Source organism: Solea solea, chromosome 3 (assembly GCF_958295425.1).
Source record: "Solea solea chromosome 3, fSolSol10.1, whole genome shotgun sequence".
In the NCBI taxonomy this organism is placed as follows: Eukaryota; Metazoa; Chordata; class Actinopteri; order Pleuronectiformes; family Soleidae; genus Solea; species Solea solea.
This window is the reverse complement of record NC_081136.1, coordinates 11,207,327-11,231,879: the sequence shown is the minus strand read 5'-3', so window position 1 is coordinate 11,231,879 and position 24,553 is coordinate 11,207,327. Positions and strand designations below refer to the sequence as shown.

At 39.2% G+C, this 24,553-nt stretch overlaps 1 protein-coding gene across 3 annotated transcripts in view; it reads left to right on the top strand.

Annotated features, from left to right (window-relative positions):
- poln (polymerase (DNA directed) nu) overlaps nt 1–24,553 on the top strand; it is a 55,547-nt gene that overhangs the window by 27,640 nt on the left and 3,354 nt on the right. For all 3 annotated transcript variants that reach the window (XM_058625301.1, XM_058625302.1, XM_058625299.1), the window contains 6 exons: nt 5,386–5,443; nt 8,054–8,131; nt 12,989–13,100; nt 14,469–14,551; nt 19,794–19,925; nt 24,235–24,345. In XM_058625301.1, the coding sequence (XP_058481284.1) occupies nt 5,386–5,443; nt 8,054–8,131; nt 12,989–13,100; nt 14,469–14,551; nt 19,794–19,925; nt 24,235–24,345 (574 nt within the window). The remainder of the gene's footprint in view (nt 1–5,385; nt 5,444–8,053; nt 8,132–12,988; nt 13,101–14,468; nt 14,552–19,793; nt 19,926–24,234; nt 24,346–24,553) is intronic.

Below are 24,553 nucleotides of genomic sequence, written 5' to 3'. Positions count from 1 at the left end.
GTGGGGAACAGTGCGGTGCATAGTGTGAGCAGTGGAGAAAACAACACAGAAACCAATCTCATCTGCATGATTCAGTGGCCTGTTCAGAGTCAATGAGCCCAGCAGACGAAAACAAGAGCATGTTTGACGGTAAATAGCCCCAGCAGTGTGTGCACGTGTGTGTGGCTTATGTTTTACAGCTTGGTAATAGTTATGATGTGTGCAACATAGAATAAAACATATGTATTTGTGTCAGCTCTGTATAATTTATGCACAGTGATGTAATTAGGGGAGGAGGAACAACAACAGCAGCTGCCATTTAATGGAGCTTGTCCTGTGATATTGCTTGGCTGTTTGTCATCTGTTTGTTTTTCTGTGTCTGTCTGTGCGTTTCAGTGAACCATATACACTCTGTGCAACTGCTTGTGAGGTCGCTGTAGCAGGATATCTTGGCTGGTTGTGCTCCTGTTCTTATATACTTGAATTTTTAGACATTTATGGCCCCTTGTCCACTATTGGTGGGTTTCCACCGCCTCGGCACGGCACGGCTAAGTTGCGTCTCCACTAGCATAGTACCAGGTCCTTTTTTTAGTACCTGCTCTGGCGAGATTCCAAGCACCCTGAGTAGGTACTATGCATGACATCGCCAGACTGCTGGCCACTGATTGGTCAGAGTGCTCTCGTCACAGGAAGAGACGTCCGACACAAGAATCAAGCCGAACAATGCTGAACTGTAGATCAGTTAAAAAGACTTAACAATCCTAAAAACGTGGGGTACTTTCCAACAATTACCCGTTAAATGTCTAAAATCTCAATATTTAGCAGTGCAGTGATGACTCAACCCACGTGGATATTTGTTGTTTGGCCACTTATCAACTTCTCTCAGAGTGACTCTCACAGTGTCCACTCATTAATGGGTTCCTTGCTTGTGTTTTTCTCATTGTAAATTACTTATTAGTGTACCTTTTTACACACTGATTTTGTGTTTGTGTGCTGTATTTGAGGTTTAGAGTCCAAAATTAACATTATTGTTATTATGTGCAGACCATGACAGTATATAATGTTGATGTAGTCTTCCAGTATGCTGATTGAAGCATAACGGGGAGTCATAACATAGTGAATAGCTGCTGGTTGCAAAAAGAATTCTGTGTAAATGGAGGTCTATTCGAAAATGGGCCTAATTAATAACGCCAGAAAACATTTCCCTGTTGTGTTAATGTCTCAATCATTGTTACTTCGCCATTTAAGGTGTTATTCTAGAAATCGGAATCAAGGTCAAGCTGTGCTCACAGCACTCTCTGATGGACCACACAGTAATTACTTCAGGCACGTGGCTGGATATTTTAAACTTACCCTCTCCCAACTTTGAACTGGTATCTAACCCTGATTAAAAAAAAGTGACAGCCCTAGTGCAGACCATGTATGCATGACGTTTTTAATGTCCAGGAGTATAAGGGCTTTCTTTGGAAGCAAAATAGGAGCATCGTCTTCAGCTGGAAGCTTTGAACTATTTTCTGTCACGACCACGTGGCCTGTTACTCGTACTACTGTTTATTGCTCCGTTCACGCGTATAAACTAACAGGTTGTGAATATGACGGTGGAGAGTTCAAATGGGCTTGTGAACGTGGGTAACAGCCCCACAACTCAAATACGATATTACTCTCTGCTCAAGACATCAGTACTCTACTATATACTGTATTTACATTGCCTATTTTTTCCTAACTCTTACTGTTTAAAGCTGAATGATATCATATATCATACGTTTAAGATGCAGGAAAGGCAACATCACCAGATTAGCTGTAGATTATTGATTTCATCAGTTGGTAGATACATTTCTGATCACTAATTCATTGGTTTAGAGTGTACAGATGGTGTGAGTGCTAATGTAATTTGAGTATAAACTATAAATATGCCTGTCTGTGTACATGTTATAGGTTATCTATTGATTATCAGTCATGTTTGTGTTGTTATGACTCCTCCGTGTCTGCATGCTCTGTTTTACCTGTCATCTTTAACGGGAGCCTGGTTCGGCCTCCATTATAAATATCATCTCTCTCTCACTCTCTCTCTCTTCCAAAAACGATTATTTGTTGAGGATTAAGAATTATACTCACAGTATCTGTGCTGCTGTGTGTGTGTTTGCTTGTTTGTGTGTGTGTGTGTGTGTACTTCGATCTTTATGCATATTGAACCTTGCTGGAAGATGGATCGTGTCCTTTGGCTTCTGTGTGTGTGTTTTTTAAACTGTATGGTCAGCACTGTGCAGAGGAAGCTGACCTGGGCTATTTTATATTTTACAATTCCATGTTCATCCTCTCTCTCTCTCTCTCTCTCTCACGCTCTCTCTGCAGTGACACGTTTTATCCGAAGCCCTCTGTGTCTTTATTATTTCATTCTTTCAATCTTTTCATCTTTGTGATAATCTGCCTGTGCTCATTTTCTTAGGATTGACTGCAATTCAAAACACTCTCTTTGACACAACATTAGTTGCCTCTAGGGATACCATTTTATCACTTATCATGATAAAAGGAACTTACAATATATTGATCATGGTTAATTTCCATCAGTGGGATCATCTTAAATGAGGAAAATCATAAATATTTCACTTGAGTAACTTGAACACAAGATTTTGTGCCACAAGGGGGCATCTACATCTTTTTCAGTCCCTGCAGGATGTCATGATTTCTTATTTAAGATTGTTGTACACTCTTTCTCATGCTTTTTTCTTCATGTGTTTCTTTGCAACTGCAAAACACTGGCATACACACAACATGCTGGTAGACATACAAAAGCAAACAACAAATGAAAACGTTAAAAACCAGATACAATGCTTTGGTGCAATCAAACTGATTCTATAATTCATAACTTTTCCATAAAAACACACATTTAATAGCCAATTCATAATGTACAGTATATATACATATATATATATATATATAGAGAGAGAGAGAGAGAGATACATAAGAAGATGTTACGATGATCCTGACCAAAATTTTGGTTCACAATGTTAGTGCAATTAGGGCTGAGCTCTATGGCCAAAAAAGTTATTCGTCAGTATTAATAGTTATCATGATAAAATGTCTGATAATTGAAGACTGAGACTTGAGACTTTGTGAAACTATTTATATGGAAGAAAATATTTATTTTATATATTGTGAATGAAATATTGTCCAGCCCACAACTGTAGAACTATAGAAGTGTTCTTAAATTGCTTTATGACAACATCAAAATCACTCTATATTTTTGTGAGACTTCTTTTTTTTCCATATCAGACAGGAAACATAGTTTTGAGTGAACGTTTTAATACCTGGGAAAAATGAGGATCGAGTGTGCTGGCAGTTTGTCGGGCTATTCACTGCGCTGTGTGTGTGTGTCAAATTCTGATTATGCTGCCATCACTCCAACACTGAGCATGATGGGAAAGCTGAGCATTCATATCTGACACACTGAATCACCTGGCTGTCACATTACAGGGCAAAATTCCCACAAAGCTGACACATACACAATTACCCTCAGAACCTGCAACCTTCTCTGTCCTCTTTGCCCCAAATACACACCACAGCTTACGTGCAAGTCTAACAGAAATAGGTGTTCAGTTACACACAATTGTTTGTTTATGTGTGTGTTTGGTACATCAGGGGACTGTTGCTATGTCCTCCGTGTATTGTTTTCATCGTCCACACCCTGTCACCGCAATCCTGTCTTTTCATATCCTCTCTCTCTCTCTCTCTCTCCCCCCCCCCCCCCCCCCCTCCCTCTCCCCCCCATCCCCCCACCACCTAATAATGAATGAGTGTTGGAATAGTAAAGAGTTGTTTTCTCACTTGCACACAATCATGCACACTCACTGGGTACACACTTGGATTCTCACCATGATGGAGAACACTGCCGTTATCAGCTGTGTGAGCGAGCAAGGGAGTGAGTGTCTGTCTCCATGTTTCTGTGTCTTTTTCTCCACCTCTGTCCTTCTCAATGTTAATCAGGGTGGTACATGTCCATGAGTTGGTGTGCCTCTACTTAACTTTTAACATCCTCCTTACACACAAATCCCCCCTCTTTGTCTGTGTGTGTGTTAAAAAGGTGGATACAGTGGGATTAACACGGATTAAAATGGAACTGCTGAGTCGGAACTTGCATTTTTTCTTCTCATCATGTATAAGTGGGTGTGGGTGTGTGTAGGTGGCTGCTGGTGGACCTATTCACATGTCCACTTTCCTCCTTTAGGCAAAACAAATGTGTCAATGTGTGGGTGCACAAAAGTCAACAAAAATCACCAAAAGTTGCACACTACTTATAAATAATAAATAAATATACTTATAAATGCAGAATTAAGATTAGGGTCAAATTAACATAATATCTTGCCTACTCATCTCGCAGCAGATGTAGATTTCTTCGTTGAACAAAATAAATAAACATGGAAAATAATAGTTGTAGAGGGCTCTAGCATAAAAGTTCTAGAGGTAGCAGCCTATTTAGCCTAATGCAGATAGCGATACTGTGCCGATCATCGTGCAATACTAGTTATGAGTGTCCTCACAACTGTAGAAAACAGGTGTATGTGTGTGTTTATCAGCAACATGTTATGCAGTAGACTGATGGAGGTTGGGCCAGCAGCCCAATGAGCATCAGGCCTTTTCTATTTTAAGATGTGAGTCTGCAAACTTCAAAGAGCCGTAGTGTTGGCTGAAATCTCTGGTTTTCAGTTTTTCTTAATCATAGCCAAGGAAAACAGCCAGCCCCATTTAAATACTATGCAGGGATTTTCAAGAGGTGCCATAAAGCAAAGAACAGCAGATATGATTATGAAACTTTTACATCTCATGTAAAGGTCATACATTTTGTCTTTAGGGGTAGTTTTAAGTTGTTTGCTGCAGAAAAATGGAACACCTTTAAAAGTCATAGCAGGTATAGAAGTATGGCAGTATATATAAAGTAAGGCTCATAAAGACTACGAAAAACAAATTATATTTATATTTAGCCATTATGCTCTTTTTCAAATATAGTGGACCTTTAATGACATATTATTACATTACTACACCAATTCTGTGTGTGTGCTCCCGTGTGTGTACTCCCAGGGTCAGACTGTTCTGGTTTACCACACATTAATAAACACAAGGTCACCTCCACCCCTGGCAGCTTTTCACCCATCCCTTCATCTCTAAGCGACATGCTGAGAGTGGCTGATGACACAGTATATGACCTTTAATATTTATACACAGCTTTGTTAGTTTATTCAGGTTTTCTCGAATAGGGAACCATTATTATCTATATAAAACTCTGCTATAAAGAGGAGCCACTGCCGTGTAGGAATGATAGACTGTTAGATATGGTATCTATAGCTACACTGAACGTGGCTGTAGTTAACTTCAGCTGTTTTACAACATGTATTTTTTTTCCTTAATTAGAACTTTCAGGCCCTTCCCAGGCAGCCTCTTCAAATCAACAGGAAGCAGTTCATCCAAGGTGAGGTCTACACACACACACACACACACACACACTCTCTCTCCCCACACTTATTCTGGTAATTTAGACAGCCCAAACAAACCATTATCCCTAACCTTTAACCGTAACTTAACCCAACTACAATTCATATCTTACCCCTAAACTTAACCAGTTCATCAGAAATGAGGCTCTGCCTCATTAGGACCAGGCTTTGGTCCCCACGAGGACTACTGGCCCTGATCATGTTTCTCAAAGCCATTTTTTTCTCAATGAAAGGATATGCTGGTTTGATGGGGACAGCAAAAAGTGGTTGTTCAGGTAACTACCAAAAGCAAATTCCCAAGATTTATAGTATATTTTACATGCTGTTAAAAAGGCACTTTAAAACATCTGAGAAAACGAACAGCTGTGCTCAATTGACTTGCCAAATCCATCGTTCAACTGCAATCTACCTCCATTTTACCTCAGGAGGAGTTTTTTTCTTTCTCCGTAACAGCTTGGGGAGAAGATGAATCCATATGGACACACACTTCAAATTGACAACCTTTGATTTGATTTTTTTTCTCCCAGTGTCTCGAGTCTCCGAATCCGCAAACAACAGTCTGTTGCATCTTTCTCTTTTGGTGAAAGTTTTAATTACTTCATGTTGCCCTTGTAAGAGGCACACAGTCATCATTTGATAAAGGCTGCCACACTAACACTTTGCTGACACTTTGGGTAAAACAGCCTGCTTCTTCATTTTGCGCGACAGCTGCTTTAGAGCTCTGCAGCAGTTATAACACGGTTACAATGCCCAACTCAATTTTAGCTAAATTAACACCCTTGACCACACTGATTTAAGAAAGTTAACATTGATTAACATGATAATGTAGCCCATTTTACCTTATTAGTCATTGTTATAATAGAATTTGATTAAAAAGAAAGTGGTTCCTAAAATAATAAGATAAGATAAGATAGTCCTTTATTAAAATGTACATCATCACAGCAACAAAGACAGTAAAGATAAAGATAATAAATAAGATATGAACAATAGGACTATAGAAAAGTAAAAAATAGAATGTACATTATAGACAGTTACCAAAGTATATACAATATGGGCTTGATATTTACAGTATAAAGAGGGGTTGAACATTATATATTGCATGTGTTTATTGCACTAATGTAAAGTATATTATATATATAGCACATTGGATGAGTAACTGTTTTGTGTGGTCTACTGAGAGCAGTGCATGTTGTACAGTCATGACCTGCGATAATGCTCCTTCAGACATTTAGGATCTCTAATTCTGGACTAATTCAGTTCCCTAAAATGCATTGTAATGTTAGCCTAAGTTGGTGTATTCCAATATGATGTCACTGTGTCATTACACAGATAGCGTTTGATAAATGATCAGCTCCTAATAACGGTTGTGGTTTTGAGACGTCAAGTTGAACCACTTGAGCAGCTCTATTTCTGTCCCATGCTCTGTCATTGTTTCTGTCTTTCTTTGGCTCGCTCTCTCTCTCTCTCTGTTTGAGTGATTTATCGGAACTAACATCAGCAACGCTGTTCCTCACTTAAACAGGATCCCCAAAGCTCCCTGTCATCAAATCCCCTCTTCTTTTCCCTCTGCCAGCATGTCCCTCCTTCTCTCCTACTGTCATCTCCATATCAGCTTTAATCTTGTGCCTTCAGGAGAGAGTCTGCAACCTTAAACACCTCTGATAGCAATTTGTGTGTGCATGTAGTGCTGATGCAGTATTTTCTCCATGCTGACATAGGATGTGATGTTTCATTGTAGTGGGCCACATCAATGCAGTGTGCAGTGATGTATTGATCCTGATTGGATTTTGATTTGCCACTAAATGGGGTTTGTGGCTGCATAACTTAACTCATTAAGTCAGATGTCGGTATTAACTCAATTTCTGTTGCTTCACCGAATCCCTTCAGTGTCAGTGCTTTCCTGAGTCCCTGTGTGTCACTGACTCTGTTAATAAACAGTTAATAAATAGTTTGTTAGTTAGTAGTGCCGTCTTTGTCTCCTACTTCTTCTGAAAACATAGAATTGGGTGTTTCATGTTGATTTCATGTCAAAATGATCATGACCAAAAGTAAATGCAATGCACAATCTTATTGGAATAATATAATTAAAAAAACAGTGTTTCCCAAAGTTCTTATATAGGGAGCTGGCAAACTATTGTGACCGAAATCACAATATAAATAAAGACGAGAGCAAATTTCTGCGATAATGTAGCGACCAACTTACAGCCATATCTGTAACACCTAATATAATGTTGAATTGGTTAACCAATCATTTCTGATAGATCTTTGGAAAGTTACTTACATTTTTAATTTTATGCATGTTATTTAAAATGAATAAATAGAATATTGGGACACATACACACAGTCTGTGTGACACACACACAGTTTAAAGAAGTGTACTGACCAGACAGTTGTTTTGCTTTGTCTGACTTTACCCGAAACCAACACTTCTTAGGGTGAGATTGAGAAGTCACACAATTAATATCTCATAGCCAATGAAACACATTCAAAATGTGCAGAGTTTTTATTTTAAGGAAAATGTACAGAATTTAAGTTACTAGATATGAAGTGCTGAGGTGTTCCTCAAGGCTCTGTGTTTGGTCCCACAGGAAAGGAAGAAGAGGTGCTGTCTGTTCACCCTCGAGCCATGTTCATCCCACAAAAGGGCTGGACCTTCCTTGCTGCAGGTAGGACAATATATGACCTCAAAATATATCATTTTCTGAAACATTTTACACTCTTCTATATAAAATAAGGAATATATATATTATATATATATATAAGATTTTTTCATCACAACTAGTTATCTTCTTTAGTTTTACTTTATCTTAAGGTTATTAAATCATTTTCCTCCTAGTAATGCTCAGTTGTTGTTGTTGTTGTTGTTGTTGTTGTTGTTGTTGTTGTAAATGCTTAACTCACATGTTTTGAAATAAATGAATTAGTACCATTAATTCAGCTGCTTTCAGGCATGTGATTGCACTCATGATCTGCATCCTAGCTTAACCTACAGGAGTTGAAGGGTTCCAGCACAGCAACATTAGCTCTGCTGTTATTGTGGAAAACGTGTGAGCGTCCACTGACAGCTGACCACATTTAAATTGGATATGTGGGTCAGTCTCGTCCTCCTTTAGTTGTTTTTGCCGTTTTTGTACGTAAGTTTACAGTCTCCTTGCTAAGGCTACTTTTTGTCATTTTTGCCAGTGAAGTTTATACCCGTAGGTTGACATAACCTCCTGAGCTTGGGTAAGGTCACTTTGGCCCATAGCACTGGTTCATGCTGTGCCGGCGGTAAACGCAGAGCTGTGACCCTGTCAGCTCGGAAGAGCTTTGTGGGGAATGCTGGGTGTCTGCTGGCCCTGACAGTGTGTTGCACACTTACGTAATCAGGGTTAGCAAGAGGGCAGCAGTGGGATCAGAGGGAGGATCCCACATAAACACACAACATGACAGCCACTGGCAGGCACATGCACAGCATCAGACCCACACGTGCCCACACAATCACACACATGTATTTAGGTGTGCTGTTAACTGTCAAAATTGCTGCCAGAGGACTTTTAAATCTCTTATACTGTTTTCTTTTTTAAATGAACTGGACTTTATTGCCTTCTTCTTCCCTGTATTCATTGATAACAGGCCTTGGGAATGCAATTAAAAATAAACTAAGAAGCTCCAGGTTTTGACAATGCCAGGCCATTTAATCTAAACCTATGTGACCATGTTTCCTTTTTTCTCGAAGCTTCTCTTGACACACAAGAGACATTTCATACTCATAAGGATTTGCAGGTTTTAGTTGATCTCCTAAGCTTTTACCCATAAGCCACATACTCCATGCACTGTGCTGCAAAGCATCACTGAGGACTGCACAGCCCACTGTGGCTGTTGGCATTAAAATTTGATGAGACAGGACTTAGTACCCTCAGTATCTTAGTATGCTGTCCAAGGAACTGCAGGAGCACACCCCTACTTATTTATTCTGTACAGTGAAACAATACATCCTGTATAGATAATTAAATGGAAGTAGATTGGTGTAGTATAATAATGTATTTGAAGTTTTAATTGATTAAAATATTGTGTTAATTACAGATCACCTTGCTTTATTGTAGTTATTAATAATTTGGTTCTTAAAGAAATAATGATAAATGCAGACAATTAACAATTATCACAACCACACATGGAACAATACCAAGATGTCTTGTCACTTGGCAGTTCACAATATTATTGTGGTACTTAATAAAATAAAATTTGGCTTTGATTAGTGGGCAGGGCTCTCTTTCCATATTCTGCCTTCATTTTGTTTATACCTGTTCCATTTGTAACATTTAATGTTTTTATATTATTAACAAAGCTCATTTCGGTTTCCATTGTATCAGGAAAGTGTGCACAAAAACAGACATGCATTCATATTTTCATCATTATTTCATCAATATTTTCTTACTGATACAGCAGAAAACTGTTCCACAAAAATTGCTTTTCCAATAGCGTTTCCAAAAATTACACAAGATACATATTTTGCAGTGAACAGTCTGAACTGGAAAATGTCACATCACCATAATATCGTATCATGACTGTAATTGTTTTGTTGTTGATAGCTTTAACATTAGCTGAGTACAACTGTTTTAAAGTTAAGATCAAGCGGAAACCACTGGTGAATATTCAAATTATTAATAGTTAATATATTATGAGAAATCAGACCTGAACTGTACCATTAAAAGCTATACATTCATAGTTACATAGTTATTTCTGAAAGTGATATGACATTCATTTGCTCTAATATAAGGGTCAATCTATACATTGCTTACTGTAGGTTCGAGCTATTCCTGTGCCGATCAATACAAAGATTCTTGATTGTGGCAGTTTTATCACAGAGAGGAGGAAGCGAACACATGTACAAGACACATAGGAGTTATATAGTGTATATATCACATTCCAGTGTAATTTTGGTTTTATACATTATACAATTATATAATTTTACACATACGTTTTCATATAAATCCATCCTGATATACTTCCTTCTTTTCTATTTCTGTAAAACTCCTATGGATGAAGGAAAACACACACTCTTATCTTGGTCAGCAGTGTTTCTGAAGCTGGAGGCCATGCTTGAAGGAAATGTGATCAGGCTCATAAATAATTGATGGGAGGATATCTTTAGAAACTCCATTCTTCACCTCTTCATAACCAAAGCCATTCGGCTATTTCCCCTCATCTCTCACCTCAACAATTACCCCCCCCCCAACATTCTCTCTTTTCTTTATCCATCCCTCTGGGGTTCTCTCTCTTTTATAGAGTTTGACCTGCATTGTAACCCCGAACAGACTAGGGAGTTTCTCTCATAGTCTCAACCTTTTTTTTGACAAATTGTCACATTTATCTCCAGAAATAAATGGGACTGTTCCTTTTGTAAAAGTATCGGCGCATGAAATTCTACTTTCAAAATCCCATCCACCCATCCTTCATGATTCTTTTACTAGCCTCATAAGCAGAATGCCACTTCACACGGTTGCTTCATCCTGACTGGGCAAAAAATCTTTTCTTTTTTTTCTCCGTTTTCCTGCTTTTAGTTGGCTTTCAGCAGTTAAGCAGAGGGAGAGATGTGAGGCGTTAAAATGGCAGTAGTGGAGTGTACTGCTGTCTGGATGTAGGTGTGTGTGTGTGTATGTGTTGTCTTGAGAGATGTTACAGTTTCATTCTGCCAAGCTGCCAAGACAGGTGTAGACTTGTCAATACAGGACATGTTATCTGTCACTAGTGGTAGGCGCATGTGTGTCACAAATGTGAGACAGAGTTGTTCTGAATACGTTTTGTCTGTACGTATGTCATGCCGCAAATTAGGCACAAATTCTAGCATTAGACACAGTTAAATAAAAAATTGTGTCTGATCATATTGATGCATTAATAGAGTTGATTGGAGAAGATGCAGAGTGTGTCATTGTGTTGTCATGAAGAATCACATGGTTGACCTCTGTTGTGAGCTGTCTTGACACCTGCATACGCTCACATTTTTACAACCACTGATTAAATTACTTAGATTATGTATTTACGAAACACCTCCATAAATTTTGATGTTGAACTAGACCCTGAAGGGGGTTTTAAAAAAAACTTTAAAACTCTATTAATGGATGATTTTCTGAGTAAGAGCAGATAATCTGCCATTTCCTCCCTGATAACAAAAACAGTACTTCCTTGTGCAGAATTTTTTTACTTGCTGTAGGTTGTTCCCAGCAAAGAGTTACATGGCATTCACTGATTCTTCTCAAAATGAAATGGTCTGATGCTGTCACTGGATAAAGTGTCTTGAATTAAATTTGCCTGGCGTACTTATTTCAGTTTTTGTCTGGTACATGGCAGGCACTGTTGAGGAAACTCGGATACATTCATTGTAAAAATCAACTGCTTTTATTTGTCGTATATCTCATGTCTGAAGATATATAAGTGTGTTATTCTAGTGTTTTATTTCTGCGTACTAGTTGCTGCTGTACATGTGTGGGTTTGACCACAGTGGAAAGCTGCCAAAGTTGTCTCCACTTTAGGGCAAAATCAGCTTTGATAGCACAAAATTGTTTAGCTTTCTCTTGTCAGCATTATGCTTTTTTTTGGTAGCAGAAGGGAAAATTGGCCATATTTTAGGCTCACCACTTTACACTGTGATCATCAGTGACACTGGGACAAACATGTAAGAGGCAAAGAGTTTCTTCACTTCACTCTTGCTCTTTTGCTGTCACTGTGTCACTGTTTGCTATTGCTCTCTTCATCTATATGAATGACTAATTTGTAACACAGGACAGCTAATGAAGTGGTTACTGTTGCCTTTCTATCATTTCAAACTGGTCTGGTCATTTTCTTCTCACGTCTGGCTAACAGAGGAATGCTGCTCACTGTATATTTCCTTTTATTTGTATTAGTTTAAAACCATTGTCAAAAATGAGCTCACAAAGCTGATTTAACCTTTCAGCTCCACGTGACTCTGTTTGTGTTTCTCAGCATAGCAGTAATAAGATCTTGTGTCTTGTGGCAACATTCCAGCGCTGCCCACAGGAAGTGAACCGATCGAGACCCACCGAAAAGTAACATTGAGCAAGGAAAGTGATGATTTGAAAGTGTGACTAAAAACACAAAAAAAAACCTGGTTATTGAACAATTAGATGGGATAAGTATTTCTTTTGTCCGACTGCCCATGCACTGCTGCTGTACACACACACGCTTCCACAGTCAGGTCTGATAGTATTGCTTTACAGAGCCTGTTTTCAGATAAAGGATGCAGTATACAAATCATTTTACATCATTTTTGTTCACAAGGACCAAACAGAGGCAGAATAATAACATCAACAACAACAATAAAAATTCCCAAAGTTACGCACTGCGGCTTTAAATCACCTTTTTTCCTGGTTCTGATGACCTAGAACAGGTTGTCTTCACTAGTCTGCTTGCCTGCATACATTAAGTTGCTGCCCTGTGATTGGCTGATTAGATATTGTAGCTCACAAGCAGCTGAACAGGTGTACCTAATAAAGTGGCTAATGAGTGTATACTATGTGTGTCAGACTTCTGCCAGGTGGAGCTGCGGCTCTTGGCTCATCTCTCCTCTGACCCTGAGTTGCTTCGCATTTTTAGCAACCCCCAGGCCGACGTCTTTACCATGCTGGCCTCTCAGTGGTAAGACAGACAGACAGACAGACACACACACACACACACACACACACTGGAAATACCCTGATACTTGATACCTGTACCTGTGTAAAAGCCAGTGTTGATGATCCACAGGGTTTCTCTTTCCCTCTCTCACTTCCAGTCTGCCTTCCTTCTCCTTCACTTCAAACACTACTCTAACATTGTTACCATGACAACTGCCTCATTCTCTCATGGACAGGACACCCTCATACACCCTCAACATGTTCAATTAATCAATTTAAGGAAAGCTTAAGACAAACTCGAGTGTGTTTCAAAAATATGATGTATACTGAATTTAGAGTCTCCAGTAGATTCATGCCTTTCCACCAGGGGGCAGTGAAAGCTAGTATGGATTTTCTCACCCTATTTGGACAATAAGGGGAGATGCTCACCTCTAAGTTACCTTTTTGAGATTACATCACCCAATATTGACTTTAACCCCACATGTAGCAGATAGATACTGATTTGAGTGTGTTTGTGGGAGACAACAGTTAGCATTTCATGTGTAATTACTTCATATTAAAGCTGAGGCTACAGACAACATTTTTTCTGTGTGTGTGTGTGTGTGTGTGTTGCACACGCAACACTGATCACCACTGGCAGCTCTCCATCAGTCCCTCCAGAAATGCCTCTTTGCAGACATTCCTCTCTGTCAGACGTGCAGTACTACGACTGTCTACAAGTCACATTACATAACTGTCTCGGTCTGTCAATCCCTGTCCCATCCCCTCTAACCTACCCCCCGTCCTTGTCATATTCTTTGGTCTTTCTATCTTTGGTATATATGTACATTCCGTATTTTTACTTTTTTCCATGCAAGTTCTGTTCTTTCATGCTCTCTCTGTCTCTCTCTCTCTCTCTCTCTCTCTCTCTCTCTCTCTCCCTCTCTCTCCCTCCCTCCCTCATTTCTCTTTAATACTTTTTAATCTGCCTTTGTAATCTCTCTATTTGTCGTCTTTTTCATAATATTCTTAATTTTTTTTACCCCTCTTCTTTGTTTGTTTCTTGTCCACTTCCTTACTTGTCTCTGTTTCCTCATTTGTTTTTGTTTAAAATGGACAACAAGTAATTAAAACCTGATCCATGTTTTCTCATAGCTTTTTATTGTGTCTTTATTTAAAAAAAAATGTTGGATTTAATTTTTCTTTTCTATATTGAATATTAAATATTTTTCTTTTCATGTTTGAAAGCAAAACGCAGTCACAACTTTGGAGGAAAGCATCATCTTAGGGTCATCAGTACCTGCTTTATTTGTCAGAACTCAACCAACTGATCAACCAAGAGCTTGAGTTCCATTAAAAGTCTTGTTCCCTCATTTTTACTCACCTCATATGTTTTTTCTATGTCGTTCAGGAAAAGGATGAGTGAGGGCGAGGTGACCTCTGAGGATCGGGAACATGCCAAACGTATTGTGTACTCTGTTGTGTACGGGGCAGGTGAGTACTGCAAACACACAGACAAACATATTCTCACAGAGCAGTGGGGCTTTATGATCGAATCACGGTATTGGTGTATAAATGGGTGAACCCTCTGATGATCTAATGTTACAAAAATGTTACTAATGTAAAAATCTATAGTGAAAAAAATTAAAAAACTAAAAACTTCCCCATTCTCAATAATATTGATAAAGAAGCTTTACTGCAATCTACTAAAAGTGCTTCTTTTTCTTTTATCACAATGCCGTGTGATATTATAGAACGTCCCATTCCAAGACCTATTTCATGATTGTTTTCGAATTTGCCGTAGTTAAATGTTTAAAGGATGTAATTGTGTTAAAAGTCACAAACAAGAAGACAGAGCCCCAGTGATCTTTACTGAGATAAAGCAAACACATTCCCAGTTGCACACAGTGGACACAGATGGGTGATGTGAGGGAGGAGGAAGAGGAAAATTAACGTATAATGCAGCCCTGTGGTTCATAAAGAGACTCTGTGCCATTTGCAGTTCACACATATATGTGTTTTTGTTAACATGACACATGACCAGGGTGATACAACTCGGTGTCACACAGAGACCTGTGTGCTTGTGTTTGTTTTTGCATTAGTGGACATGTGGCACGTCATTGGCAGTGGATTTTAAAAAGCCACAAATGTTTTGTGGCTTACTAAATGTTTGGTGCCCATGGACATATTTATTTATGTATTTATTCCTACATACAAAAAACGCACACATGTGGCCAGTGGAGTCAAATATATTTTGAAAAATGGGATCATGTCAGATGACAGCAGCTTTAACGTACACTTAATAATGCTGTTAATTTTTTGGAATAAAAAATAAATGTATATTTTAAAAAACTTGTATATTTTGTACACACATGTGCACACAATTATCGTTTACTACTTGAATTGTGACAAGAGATTTGATTTGTAAACCATAATAAATTTACCAATTTTATTATCGGTATAGGCCGATAGTGGCTTCAAAATATATTATCGGATATCAGCAAACACACTGAGATCCCCGATAATTACTAATGACTAAAACGGCAGGCTGAAGAATAGGTTGTTGAGTTCTACGCTGGCAATGTTTGGCTTGATTCTTGTGTCACACGTCTTGCTCACGCCAGTTCCTATGACGGAATAGATGACGCTATATATATATATATGTGTATATATATATATATATATACACACACATACATACTGTATATATATATTGTTTGTTAGTTTCATGTACTCCTCTGTCACTCCGACCCAGCCAAAGTATATCATCAAAACAGGACTTTTACTACTTTCATCCTGCTGAAAATATGTTTGATTTAATCAGTCAATCAGCTGTAACTCTAAAGCACATGCTTTGCATCAGTTACTATATGTATGGAAGTGGGCCAGTGGCAATCTCTCACTCAGGCTTTCAGTGCATTCAGGAGTTTATCTATATCTGGCGCTCTCAAGCTCATGGTGGAGTGTTGTGTGGTATTTCTTCTTTAGTTGGAACTGCAGCTCAGCAGGTGTTAATAAAAATAAACCAGCAGAGTCACTCACTCACACACAGGTAAATGATTCACTAAAGCTCAGCCTGTCAGGAGGAAAACCTCTTAATTTTAGACATTTTGGGAAACATATGGGATGCGAAAGAGAAATATAGAGTTCAGAATTTCAAGTAAAATGTAGTGATGGAGTGAGACAGTGCGAGGTGTAGGACAGATGCAGAAAATGTAGGCTGAAGGCAAAAAAGAAAGGGGGAGCTGGTGGAGGAGAGTGTAATGTAGGGGAAAGGGGAAGAGTAAAGAGTGGGTGGGGCAGGGAGCAAGAGAAATGAGAAGAGGAGCTGAGGGAGCTCCTGATCAGCATAGACAGACAGCTCTTCATGGAAGGATACGTTGCCATGGATACTGAATACTAAAAGGAAGCTTTCTCTGAGAGACAATAATCAGGCCAGGGAGGAGGGGCAGAGCAGTGCTGTGGACTCAAGCACAGTCACACACATACACATGCATGCATTAAACAAATAGGTCAACTAATAAAAAAAAAGACCAAGAGATGATGTTGGAGAATTAAAAGAAAGATGAAAGAAGTGAGACAAGCAGATGCAGCGAGAAGTTAAATATCATTCCCTGTTCATTCAATCAGATTAATATGATACATTATTTGTCAGGTGAAGACTTTAAATGAGCAACAGCTATATTTAATCGGAACTTTTTAGGGGCAGAATTAACAGGAAAGTTGCTGCAGTAATAGAAGATGAGATGAGAGAGTGCAAACTAAAAGGACAAAAGAGCCTGAGCAGGGATTTTAAACGGAGCCGTGCAGGGAACAGAGGTTAAAGGTCACTCTCTGACCTGACCTCATTCAGCAGGAGTGTGTGGCCTCACTCAGACACAGAGACGCACTTATCCAGAGCGTGTGCACTCTACATCATCTTTCTCTGTCCCTGTTACTATACATATTCAGCTTAAGCCGTGATCAGACCTGGCATTACAGGGCCATATGTAAGATATGTAAAACATTTGCACATAAGCCCCTTTTCCACTAGTGATAGTACCTGGTACCTGGTACTTGTTTAGCACTTGCTCTGACGAGGTTCCAAGCAAGCTGAGTCAACACTATGCGTGACGTTGTCAGACTGCCGGCCATTGTTGGTCAGAGCGCCATCATAGGAAGTGGCGTGAGCAAGACGTGTGACACAAGAATCAAGCCAAACATTGCCGAACTGTAGATCTGTTAAAAAGACTTTACAATACTAAAAACATGGGTGGCATCAAGAGTGGCATCACAAACCCTGCTGCTGTATTTCGGTCCAGTGTCCAGTGTCAGACAGAGTCTGTGCTGTGGTCATGCAGGAAGTACTGAACTAATCTCTTTAATTAACTGATTCTAATGATTCAGTACACTCAAAATAAACTGCTTAAAAAGTAACTAGTCACTTGTTTGTGTGTGTCGCATGTAAAACAAAGTCACGGCAGTTTCATGCAGCTGTGCTGTGCTGACTCCGCCCAAGCTGAGGAGGTACTATATTGTAATGGAAACACAAACCAAACTGTGTAGAGTCGAGGCGAGCTGGGAACATGTAGTGGAAAATCATCCACACTGGCATCTACTGTATCTTCAAATTCCTTTCAGCTTTCAACATTTTTCTCCTCTGGTCAAGCTGTTCTTAGAGCTTTTTTATGTTTAATTACATTAACTTAATATGAACAGAATGGAAAACTGTGAATATACTGACTGTGCCATTATTATCAGTGAAGCCACTATTTCATTTTACCATTTTCTTTAAACTCGGATGACAATCCCGTCATAAATGAACTGCTTCAAGTAAAGCACTCTTACATCAGAGTGCGTCTCCACATGCATCTCAAGTGACCACCTGTGATTAGATCCTATTTCCACACTCTATTTGCAGATAAAAGTCATTTGTAATCAAATTCGACAAGAGCAGGTCCGTGTGTCTGTGCGTGTGAGAGAGAGACAGAAGCGAGGAGGGGCTGAGCCAACCAATTTGCTAGACGGCAGCTTTTCATTTCACATAGGGACAGAAATTAGAAAATCAATATGTGGTGGTCAGTGTTGACTGTGTTTTTGGGTGCCACATTAACCCGATGTATTAGAAACACTGAGAAGTGTAGAAATATTTTCGTATAGTTAACGGTCCTTGCTAAAAGAACTCTGGATCTGGTCAGTGAATCCTAAATGTGTCCCACGTATTAGTCCTGATTCATCCATCAGGACATCCATCCTCAGTGATCTGATTGTATGCAGACAGCCTTAAGAAAGACTGTTCACACCTGGCATAAAAATGCATCCTGGATGCGTCGCCTGTGACCAGGTGTGATCACATCTGGCTTCCCCCATACTTTATTCAAATACACACTGATGTCATGTTCACGAGAATAACACATTGTTTTTAACAAGTCTGACTACACACGTGTCTTATTTATGCTCGTCTGTGTGAGTCGATGAATGTGTTCTTCCATGTTAGTGAAATATGAAATATGTTTTATGTTTTTTTAGAAAAAAAAGAAATAATGTGTCAAACAGTGTTAATTTGTGGCGGTGGTTACATATAAACCAACATATCAGTGCTGATTAGAAGCGTTTGTGATCGGGTATTAGAGCTATCAATATGTGATCAGATAACACAAGAAGAATGTTAAAACCAGGTCTATGCCGGGCCTCATGCTCAACGCACCCTAAAACACATAACCATGATCATTTCATGTTTCAGCAATTTCTGAGGCTAACTCTTTAAAATTAAATGTTGGATATTTTTGCCATCACAAATGATGTAGTAAGTAACTAACACTACTTAATTTAATTTAAAAAAAAATCAAAGTATGCAGTAATTAACCGTCATTTCAACCACGATGGACCTCAGTAAAACCTCTGGTTTAAGTTGGATTAATAATAAGATATTTGAAGGAAAACTTAATTTTATTAATGTATCAAACTAACTTGATTCAACTTACCTATATATAAAGGGTAAAACCGCAATTGGCTTGAAATCCTACTTACACTATCAAGTCTAAAACCTCTTTTGTTAAAAAACATTCTTAAAATATCTGTTTCTGGTCCAACATTGAAAGTATATAACAATAAGCTAGCGTGTGTGTTGCTGTATGCAGGTTTGGTGATTAGCTTTCAGGCTGCTTACAGTGACATTACTCTTCACTAACCAAATATCAACATAACACCCGTCAGAGCTGTAATCCACAATTCACTCACACACACACGCATACACCCTGTATTTTGCCAACTCTGCTTTTATCTTGTCCTCTTGTCATCTCTCACCCTTCACTTGGCTCTACTCCTTTTTTCCTCTGTATTTATCTTTCCCTCTGGTCCAGTCTGTCCTCTGTTCCCTCTCGTCCTTTCAACTTAGCCTCTCCACTCTCCCCTCACATCTCCTCAGTCAGTCACGATAAAGGCGATTTAGCTCTTTTAAAATTCTCAGATTTGTCATGTGTCCCCTCAAGGTCTTTGGCACTAAGGTCACTCATGATGCAAATCACCGCAGAGCATTGATATTAGAGGAATAGTCCAATGTTGCGGGGAGATGTGTTTAATTACTTTCTTGTCCAGAGTTATTGCGACAGATTGATATTAACTAATAAAGTTTAACTACTATTACTCATACACATTTTTATACATTTAATATCTGCTTCACATCCCCTGGATATTCTGCCAATATAAGTTTTAATTTTTAAATGTGCGTTATTTTATGAGTAAATGTTCTCTGCAGGCCGTGAGCGACTATCAGGGATCCTGGGGGTGAGTGCTGACCAGGCCAGCCAGTTCCAGGACAGCTTCCTCCAAACATACAAAGAAGTCCACACTTTCATCCAGAAGACCATCCAGCTGTGCCACAAACAAGGTCTGTGTACATCCATATTCTATTTGTGTCCTCTTTGCAAATGATTACCTCAAAATGGGAGGAAATGGGTTTTCACAGAACTCCATAGCAAAATAAAAGTTAGGGTCAAGGTCAAAGTTAAGCTCAGGATTAATGTCAGCGTAAAACGTGTTTCCCCTTGCACTCTCGACTTCTACGAGGTAGGTCGAGTGTCTTAGACAAGCACAAATACACCCACGCTCACTGTGGAGTTGTGTGTTTGGCTGAGGAAGACGCGGATGTGCTTACATTAGCAGGAATGAGACAAACTGCCAAGGGTCGATATTGAAGGGGAGGGGTTTTGTGAAGGGGCTGATCTATTGAGATCTATTTATATTCCAACTAACTGCCAACACAGCACACCTGAACACGCTCACTCAGAATAGTGTAAAGTCTTCACTTTAACCCCGATTGCACACGTCAACATGAGCCCACTGTCAGTCAGAGTGCACCAGAACAATTCATCCAACTGATGTTTGGAGTATGACCCCAGCTGGTTTGTCATCTAACCCAGTGTTAACTTCATTTCATGTGTGCAGTGTTGACGTTCCCACTAATAAAACCGCCGAGAGGTTACGATGTAAACCAATTACAACCTAATCCGATTAGTCGGCATCAGTGAGAAAGATCTAATTGTGTCTGTTAACTTCAGCACGTCTCTCTGGCTGTTTTTGTCTAGAAAAGTAGGTCCACGCTAATTTTATCGTGCAAAACAAGTGGTGAAAAATAACCTTGTCCCCAAGTAAACATGATGAATCAGGTCAGGGTTGTGGGAAGTTTAATGCTGGCTGGAATGACCAACTCCTTTTATCAAAAAAAACTGACCCACTGCAATCTGTCAGTGATGACACGCCCCTTTCCCCACTCATCACTTTCTCTTTTTCCGGTGTCAGCCTCTAAATCGAAGCAGCGTAATGGATTCAGTCTTCCAAAATGCTGCACATGGATCTCAGAAGAAGCTTCCTCGTTCTCAGGGGCAGAGTGATGCTGCGCCAAAGAGTGGGTTTTTATTCAGCTCATCACCATGGTGATGCTCCCATCGGAGACTGTGCTGGGATTTATCTGCCCCATTCATCCCACACGCTCGGTCTTGCTGTCCCTCAGTCTGTCTGGCTCTTTCTCTTTGTTCCTTTTGTCGTCTGTTTTTTGTCTTCTTTTTTTTCCATTTTTCTGTGTGTGTGTCTCATTCCCAAAGAGAAATTTAGTTGATCGATAAAATATTCTGCCGTAGGAGGAGGAGGAGGAGAAGAGAGGAAGGAGGTGCACAGTATGACAGTAGATTGACTGCCTTTGGTTGGTGTGTTGTGACTCGGATCAAAGATTAATGCTGTGGCTCCTGATTCACTCTGCAGTGAGTGTGAAGTCGATTGGTATCTGATACAGTTTGATGTTGGCAGACTGAGCAGAAACAAAGTGAGCACTGCTGGCTGTGCTACTGTCAAAATATCGGATGTAAATACAGCATATGGGAAAGGGCATTGTAAAGGTGAGGTCAGTGTCACAGTGTGGGTGTAGTGGCAGAGGGAGAAGAAAACAAAGAAGAAAAGAAATAGGATGTAGTGGAGAACAAAGAGGAAAACGTAGCAGCCCAGAGGGAAGGGAACAAAGGACAGAAACAGGAATATTTTGATTGGTTTTTCTTTGTCACCAAAGTTGTGAATATATTATAATCACTTAATATAATTAAAATCTGAAAACAAAACATGCTTGATTAACAAATACGGAAGACCAAAAACCAGAATCATACGTATGCATATGGAATAAACATCTCTCCATTATTTTACATCAATAAGCAACAACAGCAAAAGCTTGATAGTAATGACAAGATTGATATAGTTGAATACAGTTACAGCAGATTTGAGGTCAGTTTGTTTTATAAAAAAGTGATGGATGCACCTTTATCTGATTTGGTTTTGATTCTATGAAGACAAATTATATGTAGCATGAAATCAGTCACTTACAGCAATATTATATGATCATTTAATTACGAAAAATTTATTTTTGCAAGGACTCAGTGCTTAGGTTTTCTTAAGCGCCCTTCCTCCATCACTCTCCCATTTGACTAATTCCTAAATGACCAAGCAACCACAAAATAAACAATGTTCTGCATTTAAAGTTTGTGAGACCTTGCAAAACCTTTCCTCACATAAGTACATCTTCAGTTTTCCAAGCTTTCCAACCTTCTATCGTTTTTCTTTCCCTGTACCTTCTGAGGCTCCATATTTTACCACAGTGCAATACCACAAGGTTTTAATAAATGAGATGGTAAAGTGTTGCCCATCACTTACTCTCCCGCTTTCCCCTTGTAGCACTGACTGTGAAAACTGCGCGGCCATCATGAACAGCAATGTCCAAACTAGAAAAACCAACTTGACCTTGACCAACACCCACATTCCAGTATACCTGCCCATCAGTGGAATCACTCATGTGATGTGTTTTCACTGACACAAAGTACACGCCACATTTCTGTCACCGGGCCCCAGAACAAAGGTCACGCTCCGAGTGAAAAGGTTGCACTCATGTGTCATTGATGAATTCACTGTGAGTAAGGTATTGTGGTCGTCAGTGTTGGTGTGTGCTTATTTCCTATGTATTCACGCTTCACACACGCACGTGTGTGTGTGTGTGTGTGTGTGTGTGTTCTCGGAAGAGTCAATCAGGTTTAATGCCATGGTTTGTTTCCCTCATCGTAACGGATTCTAAAGGATTTAGCTCTAAAGCCCATGTCATTGTTGCTCAGCTGGTGGAATGTACTGGGCTCACTGTGTATGTGTGTGTTTGTGCATGCTGCATACCTACATACCTGCATAATATAGTGTGTGTATGTGTGCTTTTACTTGGATTTGTGACCTCTTTAGGACCTTTTCTGGTGTAAACACTGACCTTGTCAGGACGAGTAGTCCTCAAGGAGACCAAGACCTGGTCCTAATGATGCAGAACCTCCTTTCTGAGGAACTGCAACCCTCATGTCGAGGATAAAGCGGTAGAAAATGGATGGTTAAGTTTAGGGTCAGGCATTCATGGTGACCCCTAAAGGGAGAAGCCGAATGAAGAAAAATAGGTTCAGGTTCTGGATAAGGCTTTGGTTAGGCTGCTTAATAAATAAAAGTCACCATGATGGATAGCTGCACAAACTTGGTGTGTGGCTGAATATGTCATTCTAAGCTTGCTGTGACAATAATCTAGGGCTGAAACTACTAATCGATTATTAGTCAATTATTAAATGAATTGCCAACTATTTTGATAATCGATTATTCAGTTGAAGTGTTTTGTAATATATAAAACAAGCTTCATAAATGTGAATATTTTCTGATTTCTTTGCTTCATATAACAGAGGTAATTAAAATGGAATCATTTCAGTTGTGGATGAAACAAGACATTTGAGAACATCATCATTTTGAGGTTGACAAAACACCAATCAATATTTTTCTGCATTTTCTGGACTAATCAATTAATCGAGAAAATAATTGACAGATTAATTGATGATGTAAAAACTCTTCATTGTAGCCCTACAATAATCTCCTGTAGAGGTTTCATGTAGCTGTTCTTTAAATAACACTCAGGCTGTTTTCATGTCTTCTCGAAGTTCAAAACTGTGATTTTGTCAGTCCAGACATTTTCTCTCGTCATCACAAAAATGTTTCAGTCTAGACATGCTTTGTTTTTTTTTTACTTAATTACTTGCTACCAGTGTTGTTACAATGCATCTCAGAAACTCAGTACTGATACCCAGGAAAATACTGAAAATAATTATATATATTATAATAATAATATAAGAACATGCAAACTCCATGCAGAAAGGCCCTTGTTCCAACCGGGGCTCGAACCCGGGTCTTCTCGCTGCAAGGCGAGAGTGCTAACCACTACACCACCGTGTGGCCCCATATCGATACGTATCTGAGCATATTTTTAATTATCAATATTGACAAATGTATTTACTAGTCTTAGGTTTGAGCTTCCTTCTACATCAGCTGCATGCTTTAAAGAGAATCTTTGCTGACTTGAAAAAGCCTTGTGACAAATTGCCTCAAGTGAATTATTTTTATCACTATCAGTTTACACTTAGAAAATAAACAGATAAATATATGGTATGGTTGATGTGTTGATGTGGAGTCGGACTTAAAAGTAGAACTAGAATACTTGCTGGTTTCTGGGTTCTGTGAATCTCAAAGAAGCATAGCTGCTATTCAGTGGGTCCTGAGAGGGCCAGTCCTTCAGACAAACGCCCATTTGTCCTCAATGTAAATTTGTCTAAAGGTTATAGCTCATATTTATTTTTTGCCTTTTCAAGGGTACGTGCTATCCATCATGGGTCGTCGGCGAATTCTTCCTAACATTAAGTCTCCAGATTGGGGAATTCGCATGCAGGCTGAGAGGCAGGCTGTCAACTTTACAGTCCAAGGTAGGATGACCTGTAGTTATGTGTGGTCCGTTTGATGTGGACCTTCTTAAAGTTTTCACAGAATCGTACTGTAGTTCGAAAAGGGCTGCTACAATTACACACCACAGCTCAGGTATCTCATGCACCGTCACAGGAGCGCTGTAAATCAACCACCTTGCACATTTCACCTTATTTTCCAAAAGATAAGTGATCAATACCATTTTTTACA